At 43.9% G+C, this 10,922-nt stretch overlaps 1 protein-coding gene across 2 annotated transcripts; it reads right to left on the bottom strand.

Annotated features, from left to right (window-relative positions):
• Positions 1-7,774: 7,774 nt before the first annotated feature.
• LOC127470731 (TLR adapter interacting with SLC15A4 on the lysosome-like) lies at positions 7,775-10,922 on the bottom strand. 2 transcript variants are annotated; one of them, XM_051786557.1, is made up of 2 exons: positions 10,719-10,922; positions 7,775-9,361 (listed from the first exon to the last, which is right to left on the bottom strand). In XM_051786557.1, exon 2 carries the CDS (start codon positions 9,312-9,314, stop codon positions 8,379-8,381), a length of 936 nt encoding a protein of 311 aa, XP_051642517.1. In that variant the 5' UTR covers positions 9,315-9,361; positions 10,719-10,922; the 3' UTR covers positions 7,775-8,378. The 2 variants fall into 2 exon arrangements, with proteins under 2 accessions (XP_051642517.1, XP_051642508.1); XM_051786548.1 differs by having other exon boundaries at positions 7,775-9,367.

A 10,922-nucleotide genomic window follows, 5' to 3' on the forward strand; every position in this document is an offset into this window, starting at 1 on the left:
AAATGCTCCACCTCCCAGACTCCCTTCCCTGGTCCATCAGCTTCCAGCTGGGAGATCCCACTCAGATTCGCACCCTTTGGAATGACATGGCCAAATAGAGGCTCCTCCTGCAGATGCTTCCTTGAAGGAAAGCCTCGTGAACCCTCAGACCAACAGCACAAGGGGCATGTTAGTCCTAACTCTGGGCATTTTTGGCTCCCAGTCTCTCAAAAACCCTTCTTGGAGGGGAACAAAATTAATCTTCACTGTCAGAGCAGCCAGACCTGACAGAATGGGTCCCATAAAAAAGCCCCATCCAGAAACAGCTCCATCTCACCGTGGGCCTCCCTGGATTTCTGCAGAGGAAACACAGCAGCAACATTTCTGATAATCAGTTTTCATCAGTAAATCATGCAATCCACCCAGTTTGTTGTGCTAAACACAGAGTTGCAGGGATGGAGGTCACCCATGCAGGTGGAAGTCACCTGTGTGAGACCAATAAGATTCAAAGATTGCTTAAAGCTTCTTCCTATAAGAGGGATTTACAAGAAAAGTTCTCTTCATCTCTCTTCACCACTTGAAAATGGCATCAAAAACTGAGCTGCTTAGAATAGTTGGAGAGATGGAAAAATAAAATTATTTGCAACAGCGTTTAATAGATTTTAATAACACAGAGGAAAAAAAACCCAACATATGGGGTCAGATTCCTCTGCTGTGAAGCTCCTTTTAGGTTGATGATGTTTCAAGAGGGATAAATTTAGTGCAGAGAATACAGGCAATTAAAACAGGGGCCCGGGGCTGTGTCCAGACGGATCGATGGCCTATTTGTTCCCTTCAGCCACCCAAATGACACCAAAATTGAGCTGCCAGAGACAGGCTGGTGACCCAATTCCATGTGGGAGTCACAGCCCAGCATCACCCCGACACAGCTCCTGGGCCTCAGCAGCACAGGAGCTCCCTGTTCCTGATGCCAGTTGTGAAGTAAGAGGAGGATAAATTTTGGAAGACAGGGATACCCTCCAGGAGTGACCTCTTTCTACTTTATCGTGGTTCATTTGAATTCACAGAATCACAGAATGGTTTGGGTGGGAAGGGACCTTAAAGCCCATCCAGTCCCACCCCTGCCATGGGCAGGGACACCTTCCACTAGCCCAGGTTGCTCCAAGCCCTGTCCAACCTGGCCTTGGACACTTCCAGGGATGGGGCAGCCACAGCTTCTCTGGGCAACCTGTGCCAGGGTCTCCCCACCCTCACAGGAAAGAATCTCTTCCCAGTATCTCAGAAGGGATCACTCGTTACTCTAAAGGAGTGAGAACACAGTGCTCTTAACAGTAATTAAGAAGTAATTAAGACATTACTCAGCCAGAGCGAAGAGCAGCCAAAGCTCTGAGCCTGGGCTCACATCCCAAGCCATCATATTTCCTCTTTCTGCTGAAATATTTGGTGCTAAATTTAAGAGTTTGAGGACTTGTTCTATTTGGTGGCATGGAAAAAGTTCTGAGAACCTCCCACTCCCCTCCACCCCCAAACAATCATTTATTTTTTTTGTTTGGGAAAAAAGGCAAGAAAATGAATATTCACCTACATTTACCTTAAGCCAAAAATTAAACCTTTGGATCTTGGAGGGGAAAAAAACCCACAGAGGGGAGCTCGACAGGGCTCTGGAAAATGGTTTTGTGTGTAGAATCAATATTTGTTTGATAATGGAACCAGAAAAAACAACAGAGTTGGAACAGTACCTGAGGAAGGTCAGCAGAGAGGATAATATTAAAATATGCTCATTTTTTCCCTTTTGCATCATTTTACCCTGAAGTTCTATCCAAATAACCTTGTTGATTCCCTTAAATCCTTATTTTTGCCCCTGTCCATTACACACATTAGCTATGAATAAACCAAAAGCCAAGGACAAAATCTTTTCCAAAAGTTCTGTGATAACAAAACACAAATGTTGTTCCTCTTGTAATGGTTATTGACATTATTGAACCACTTTTTCATGTGAGCACCATTTGATCCAGTGTTTATGGACAGGCTTTCATTTTTTCCCTAATGTAATGCTCTTTGCCACATTTTAGGGTTCTGATTCCACATCTGTACTGACAGGCACCTGGTAGAATGAGGAAGACTGAAAGGAGAACAGAGTATTGGGTAATATGGGATCAGTGACCAAAATTCAGGCTGCTGCAATAAAAATGTTACATTTCTGCATCTTTTTCCCCCAGGGAACACTCATTCCTGACCACAGGCAGCCCCACAGGTAACACTGTGGATTATCCCTGTGGAAGCTCCTGGCTTTCCCTGGGAAACCATTCAGTGGGCCTTGCTGAACTCTATTAATTAGTTTAGAGATCCACCAGATGATGTTTGGGAGCACCCAGATGATGTTTCAGTGTTACCATATTTTTTTTTCCCTATTTTAGAAGTAAACCTTTTTTCCAGTTTACCCGAAAAGCCTCCACGCCCCTCAGCCCACTTCCCTTTCTGGGCAGGATCACAACCACAGCCATTCTGGGCAGCAGCAATGGAAAAACCCTGAAAATCCAAAGCTGCAACAGGGGGTTTTCTCAGCACCTCACAGGCCATGAAGACACCGAGAAGTAACTCTGTGCTGCAGTGAGGGGGGGTGAACCCCCCAGAGCCCAGGCAGGATGGGGGTTTAATGTAACACCAGCGACTTCTCTCAAAAATCTGGGTTTAGTGAGAATTTGAACGAAATTACCCTGAGTAAATGCAACATCAATGAGAATAAATCAAAAGAATAAGGCTTTCTCTTTGCACACACTCCCTCCTCAGAGGAGCAAGCACTTCACGCCTCCTTCCAGTGATACCATGGATATTTAATCCATGGATTTCAGCTCAGTGTGGAGATCAGTCTCCACTTATGAGCTGCTCTCTGGACACCCACTCTGGCCCCACACACGCCCCTCTGGATGTCTGTGCTTTCCTTGAAGTCCTGCTGGATGCAGGCTTTGGTTTCTCCTTGTGGAATAAACATGAGCAGGTGGCCACTTCCTGGGGTGTATTTGTTATATAAGGATATTCAATAAATCTGCCCCAAAGCCCTTTCAGTGCCATGGCTTTGCCTGTGAGCAGTGACCTGTCCCTGATGTTTAATGGCTGGGCTGGAGCAGTGCCTGGGCAGCAAAGGAAAGGGAGCTCTGCCCGTTTCCATTCCAAGCACCACCAGCACAAGTGTCCACACGGAATATTTTACAGCCCAGTTTGCACCAACGTTGCATGTGCGACAGGAACGTTTTCACTTTCTATTCCAAGAAAGTTTGGGGGGTTTTTTTATGATTCGACTAACAGAAAAGAGGAACAAAATTTGTTAATTTAAAATATCAAGCTGAGATTTTCAGGAAATTGCTTTGCAGACCTGTTCCCTGTTCCGTTACATTCACAGATTCATTCATTTGAAACAAAGCACTAATACAGTTTATGTACACAAAGCAAAAATGAGAGTCTGGATTCTCTCTCGCTCTTCTTTGTTAACTTTTGTTACCTCTCAAATTAGTCATTAATTATTGAAACACCAACTTTACACAGTTGAGCAACAGGCAGAGCAAGTGAATAAATGGTTCGTGTGCCTCACAAATTTGGCACTGGAAAGTAGAAGTGTGTGATCACAGATGGGAATGAGAACAAAAAATAGCAACACAGCAGATTAAGAAACTGAATTATTGCACAAAATTAGAAATTTTTTGAGGAAGATCAAGGATCCCTAAATAGTCAGTCAGAGCCCAGGCAAGCAAAGCCTTGGTGCTCCAACACAGGGATGAGAGGCAGGGAAACACTTCCAGGGATGGGGCAGCCACAGCTTCTCTGGGCAATCTGTGCTGGGGTCTCACCACCCTCACAGCCAAGAATTCCTTCCCTGTATCCCATCTAACCCTCCCTCTGGCAGTGGGAAGCCATTACCCTTTGTCCTGTCCCAAAGTCCCTCCTCAGCTCTCCTGGAGCCCCTTTAGGCCCTGGAAGGGGCTCTCAGGTGTCCCTGGAGCCTTCTCTTCTCCAGGTGACCCCCCCAGATCTTTGAGCCTGCAGAATTAACATTCCCACTGAGAGTTCCACAGAGTCCAGAGCCCACATTTCCATGTCACACAACTAGGGCTGTGTTTAGGAAAGATGCTGTTAGCACTTCCCCTGGGGGAGGAGCAGCAGTGGTGAGACACGGGAACCCCCTGCAAGTCTCAGTCTTCTGGAGCTGGTTTTAAAGTCCCAGTTCCTCAGGCCCCCTGCAGTCACCCTTCCCCAAGGGAAGCTCAACCCTTTGCTCACCTTCTCTGAGCACTTAAACATCAGCCAAAAAAAGCCCCAGGAAAAGTTGGTGAGATGCCAGATTGTTTCCAAGGAATTGCAATTTAAATATTGCAACAACAGCTACAAATGTTTTCCCTAAAGAGAGCCCCCAACAAGCATCCCAAGGAAAATAAAGCCCTGATGGACATACTTACACAGGATTCCTAACACATTCTGTGCAAGCTCCAGTAATTCAGCTCCAGAGACAAATTTGCTCCAGTTTGCTCCACAGCATCAAATATTCCTCCAGACTTTTTGCCTTCCCTCAAGTGAAAGGGAATATCCACAACCCCTATGTGGAACAGGAGGGAAGAAGGAAGGGGTTTGGCCCTCTTAGGATTCATAGGAGGCAGCCAGGATGTCACATGTGGGAGTGGGAGGGTTTGTTGCCACCTGGGCACTCATTTACCAAGCAACCACTGCCCCTCACAAGTGATTTATATTCCCAGCAGATTGACAGAGTTACCACAAATAAATTAAGGCAAAGGAAAAGCAGGAAGGGATTAAATTGTGAGGGTCTTCTCCTAAAGAGGAAGAAAATTAGGTTAATTACAATCAAACAGCTGAATTTTGGAAACCTTTATGTAAAGCAGGAGCAAAACAGAGAGGAAAAAATCAGTATTGCAATGTCATGTATAAACTTGAGGAGAGAGAGAAGGAACGCTGCTAAAAAGTAGATTTCAGCCCATTAAAAGCAGCTCAGTATTTTAAATTTTGGGTGAAAAAATAAGCCACTCACACTTAGTTTCATGCCAAGTTGACAAGCAAATGGCATTTTCCTATTTAAAAGAGAAATGAATGAAAAATGCAGGTATTTAGTGTTTGAGATTTTTCTGATTATCTGATATTCCATTTTTTATAGTCCCAAAGGGAAGGGTTTGGTCTTCCAGGTTTTGAGTCCTTCTAGATTTTAACCTGCAGAATAGAAGAACATCAGCTGATGGAAACTGTTGTTCTGCAAACCTGGCATCCTTTTTGTGGGAATTAATCCTTCCTTCAAAAAAAAAAGGTGGATTTTGAGATTCAGTTGCAAAATGGTTGTAAAGCTCTGGAAATCCTGACCTGAAAGGTACTAAAGGAAACCACCACTAGATATCACCATTTGACTATTCAATAAATCTCAGAAAAATTGTTAATCTTGATCTGGAGTGTAAAAATCCCAATTATGCTCCAGGCAGATGAAGTCACCTCCTATAGGGGCTTAAATCCCACAACCTGGAGCAGGCTGGGAACAATATCCTGACTACAGGACTCAGTTAACTGGAGAGATTTAACTCAAGAGTCCAGCTTATTCCAAGGTCTGTGTCACAGCACCTGGTGAATATTCCTCTGTGGGAACACAGAATGAGAACTGGATATAAAGGTAAAAATTCCCTGCCAGCATTTCCCTTTCAATATCAGATTTTCTGGCACATGGATAAAAATCAGCACCAGGCAGAATCTGGCCTGTAAAATATGGCCCTGCTTTCCTTTGGAATGAAATCCAGCTGCTGCCCTTCAGAGGGCTGGAAAAGCACCTTTTCAGGGATTTTCTCTAAGGAGTTTTAGTTCACTGAGGCATTTTTCCTGCTAGTGAAAACAGGCACAGCTCTGGTGCAGCTGATGGAGTTTTACCAGAGTTAAACTCAGAATGGGGCTCAGCATCTTTCAAATATAAATAAATCCAAGGCATATAATGGATTGCAACATGTCAATTAAAATAAAATGTAAATAAAAATAGTATTTGAGTGAGTAATAAATGAATTAGTCTCATCTTTCCTGAAATGACCAGATTTTGCTCCTAAAATGTACTCTGCAGTGACATCTCAGATATCTTTCTTTCTGTGAGAAGTTAATTTGGAGAAGTTAAATTTTGGATTAAACCAGAGTCACAAATGTTGGGTGGAAAGAGCACATGGATGATATTTTCCCATGGACAAAACTACATAAAATCAGTACAAAAATACAGTCTGTGGTGCTTTACATTAACCAAGTGCATTTATCTACACCTTCACTGCGCTGTGAAAACACGGATCATTGTGCTGAGCAGCCACATAAATTACTTAATTTTCCTCAAAACGCTGCTGTTGTGTTGTTTTCTTTTCATTCCAGCTAAAATTGTCCACATATTTGACAAAACTAATTAAAAAAACAAGCTCTGAACCCGACCCTGAGAAGGGATGGGATGGACAGAGCTTCCCAGTAACCTCAGGTTGTGCCAAACACTCATTTTTGATGTCCATGTTCTTCTCTGCTGCTCCATCTCTGCCACAGCAATGGAGCAGCAGATCCATCAGGGATTCTCCCAGTGAAACAGCTGATGATGATCTGTTGACTTGAACACCAAGGGCTGGCTCTGAGGGAACCAGCAGAGCAAAGTGGGGCTTCTCCAACACATTTCTCAGCCCCGGGAAGGACAGAAAACAACCATGGCCTGGGTGGGCCTCAGGATTAACCTCTGACTTTCTCATTTCCTGAGGAAGAACCTTGTGCAATTAATGTCTTTCCAGACTTTGGTTTGAACCATAAACAGATCCCAGGGGGAACCAAAGGCAGTTCAAATGCCAGGGAGCACTTTTTTCTCCAGTGAGCTGCAAACCCTTGGGTTACTGGTGCCCTTCGGAATGTTCTCACCCTCAGTTAATTTATTCTCTCTCTCAAGGAAAACTTAGGAGTTCTGCCCACCCTGGACTGCTCTGGAGTTTAATGAAGTCATCTGGCCTCTTTCTAAGGACTCCTGACTTGATTTGGAATGCTGAGAAGGGCATTCATGAGGCACATGTGGAATTAGGGCAAGCCATAGTGAAGCAAGTCATCCTTTTCCTTGTCATCCTCTTGGAAAACAAGGACTAGATATAGTATTAGAGTTAGTAGAAAATGGGAATTGTTGATCAGGCAATGATCAGTTAGGTCTTGGATGTGTATGAGTCTGATTTTATGGAATTATTTTCTCAGTGGGAATTGTCTTTGCCTGTCATTTTACTCACGAGAGAGAAGTTCTTACTTTTCCCTCAGGAGCAGCTTCTTCTCAATCCTGCCACCCAAACTCCAGCCATCCCTCTTTTCTTTCCTCCATCTGAAAATGCCCACCCTACCACAGTGATACCATGGCAAAGTCTGCCTCAGGGTGAAGGCTGTTTAAAAAATAACATGAAAAACTGGAAGTTAGGGTTTCAAGATGAGAGCAAGAGCAGGAATGAGATTTGAGAAGGCAGCTGAGGGAAATTAATTATTAAGGGTCCATATTCCTTTATTCTGCAAATTCCCATCCCTGTACAGACCAAAACAGGCCCAATTTTAACTCTAAGCCCCATCACACAGCTTCTATTACAGTAAATGCCACTAATTAATAAGTTATATTATTTGAATTAGGAGCTTCAAGGTGAATCCCTTGTGAATTCAGATCTTCTCAACGTTCTTTCAAGCCTATTGGTATTTTCTTTCAGCTCAGAGATGATTTTAAGAAACTCCCAACAAATAAAGATGCTGGATTAAAACAAACAAACAAAACCACAGGCGAAAAAACCCAAAACACAACAAGAAAAAACGTTCTTTACTAGAAAAAAACTTCTGCAGGGCAGGTAACAGTCCAATTCATTTCTCATTTTACAATGGTGACACAATGATTCATTTCCATGCTTACTGAGAAGTAAGAGAAAGGGAAGAAAACGGGTTTGAAAGTAACAGGATTTCCATATCAAAATCTGCATTTAAATTTCCAAAGATGCAGGAACCTTGCACTACTGTTTCAGGAATGCTGCAGTCATTTTTGCTTGCTGATTTTGCCAAAAATTAAACAGTTTTATATGTTGATGAGGCACTTGAGGACATGGTGACCATGGTGGAGGTGCTGGGTTGATGGTTGGACTTGATCTTAGTGGTTGTTTCCAACCTTGATGAATTTATGATTCTATGAAAACATGATTAACTAGTATTTTAGAGAGAAATTAATTTCAAATTCTGTATTAGAAAAAAGAAACCAGTGCCTTTTACTTCCCCTACGGTTTAAGCCTTTAAACACTGATTTGAAAAAGTGTAGTGTGTAAATGTTCCCACTTCCCAAGCTCATCCCTGGAGTGAAATATTCGTACCCTAATGCCATCCATCCCTTCAGCCCAGCTCAGTCAGGATGGGAACTGCACCCTGCAGCTCCGTTTCACCCCCGCTGGGTTGGAGATCTGCAGGTTTGGGGTGCTGAACTCTGAGCTGTTCCTGTTGGGAGCGTTTCGCCCACTCAACAAAGCCAGCGAGTGCAGGAGGGCTCCTCTGGCCTTGGAGGCTTCTATGTTCTGCTCCTGAGAGATCTGGAAGCTTATCTGCTCCAGGCTGTTCCTCAGCCAGCTGCAAGTCAGGAGGTTTGTTACAGAGCCACACCTGGCCAGGCTTTCTTCAAAAAACTGCTTGTAGAGCTCTGCCACCTTGGTTTCCATGTACTTGTTGAGCGTGGAGTTGGAAAGAGGCTCCTCAGAGAGCACAATGCTCCTCTCTGCAGCTTCAGCTTCAGCTTCATGCCCAGACAGGGATGTCACACTGGGCTTTTCAGGATGCTCACAGGGAGGGGACTGGCCCAGGGGAATATCTATGGACAGCAGGACAGGGCCATCAGGAAGTTCATCACAGACGTGGTCCAGGACACAGCCCGAGTCACACGTGTGTTCCCCCACATGGTCCCCCCCGATCTGCAGGTCGGGGTAGTTCTGGTAAATGCTATTGCATGGCCAGGATCTGTACAAATCCAGCTGGTATAGGCTTTGGCCTCTCCTGGGGATGTGTAAAGCTGGGGATACAGGTCCTTTAACCTGCATTTCCTGATCTTTTGCAGGTTCCCTTTCTCTGGATCCCCAGCCAGGGCTGCTCCCGGGGTCTGTTTTGCTGCTTCGAGCAGAGATCTCATCCCGCTTCTCACATCCATCAGCAAAGCCTTTGATTTTTGGGATGTCTACAAGTTTCTGTCTCCAGATTCCCTCTTTAGCCTTTTGGGATGCAGGGGATTTCTGAGGCTTATCTTGATGACAGCTTTCTTTATAGATGAGCCTCATTAAGATGCCTTCTGCCAACATGAGGACAAGTGGGAGTAACAGCCTGATCACCAGAGTTCCATGGAGCCCTGGGACTGAAAGACAGGCAGAGAATAACAATAATAATAACAACATATTTAATAAATATTGTGATTTTTCTCTTTATTTTTTTCTCGAGAGTATTTATTTTTAGCAAACATGCTTTTCCTCTTTTCACTTCTTTACCATGCCCACAAAAATCATTCTGAAGATAAAGGGAAGGCATTAAACAGCTTTTCATCTGTGACATCCATTCTGTTTCCAGGTCTCTCCTGCATCATGGCTACTTGAGACACTTAGTACTTACAAGCTGCAAAAATCAGCAAATTCATCTTACTTCTCTGTGTCACCATCATCAGTTGCAAATCAATGTTTTCCATTGAAAGACAACAATTTCTAAGAGCTAAAGAAGTGACACAGGAAGGATATAAAGAGCAAATTCAGATTTGGAGGTTGTTTCTGACTTGAGCCCTCCTGTGATGTACCAAGGAGCTTCAAAAGATGCTGAGAGGTCTGCAAGTATAATAAAAATGCACCCAAAATGCAGCTCACAGAGCTGCTGGACAGAGGTGTGTAGAGTCCCTCTTAGTGATGAATTTAAAAGACACAGTTAATTTGTCTTCCCCGACAGTGAAGTGATAAGTAGTGAAAAGTGTCTCAAAATAATCTACATTTAATGATTCCTTATCATTCCTTTTCAATTCACTTACTGTTAAAATCAATGGGAACCTTCACTTTTAAAGTCAGATCTGAACTCACCAAGGAGAAGATCATCACCACTCCCCTTGTGGAGGGATGGGAAAGATGAACACAAGAAAATCATTCTATCCTTCAAATATCTTTTGAATCTCTGCATAATTCAAGTACATTCACACCCCCATAGTGTGCTCATGGTCTGAAATGGTGTTTTTTTCTTTTGGGGGGGTTGTTTTAGCTAGACTGGCACGAGTCCCTCCCTGGAGCTGAAGGGAACCCTGGAATTTTGAGGCCAAAGCAGACAGCAAAGGCAGCACACTTGGCTACATCAGCATCACTGGTTATCTACTGTATCATTTACATATGCAAAAAGCTGGACAACACATTCTGAAGCACTTCAGGCACTTAGGAAACCACTTTCCAAAAAGAGGAGAATACTTGGCAATTTAAATCTTGCTGAAGGTCACTGGAATTTGGAATGCTGTGTTCCTCATAGGATGTGTAACCAGGTCCTTACCCTGGTCTGTAAGACCTCGAGGTACCCAGCTCCTTCCCTGCTAATAAATTTTGGTTTATTGCTTTGAAAATGCTCATGTAGAGCTGAAATAGGGTAATTTTAACAAAACTGCTCTGTTTCAAATGAAATAAGTGGCTCCTGCCCTCTGGGCCAAAGCATAAGGGAAAAAGCAAGGCACAAAAAGCCCAACTTACCAAGCCCAGCGGGGTCTGAGGTGATTTCCCCGAGCCCAGAGCTGTCCCACTCCAGCTGCTGGGGGAGGACAGACTCTTACATACTCCTCCTTCACTGCTCTCTGTGAGCAAAGAGCCTGACACACACATGATGTGCTTCCCCATTTTTTGTTCCTTGTAAAAACAGAAGCGATCCCAGCGGGAAAGGGCGCGGGGTTTGAACAC

The sequence above is a fragment of the Manacus candei genome, unplaced genomic scaffold (genome assembly GCF_025592945.1).
Source record: "Manacus candei isolate 608988 ecotype Guabito, Panama unplaced genomic scaffold, ASM2559294v1 h1tg000003l, whole genome shotgun sequence".
NCBI classification, from domain to species: domain Eukaryota; kingdom Metazoa; phylum Chordata; class Aves; order Passeriformes; family Pipridae; genus Manacus; species Manacus candei.

Excerpts from the sequence above, each read along its gene's own strand:
- LOC127470731 (XM_051786557.1), bottom strand. The coding sequence starts at position 9,314 with ATGTTGGCAGAAGGCATCTTAATGAGGCTCATCTATAAAGAAAGCTGT.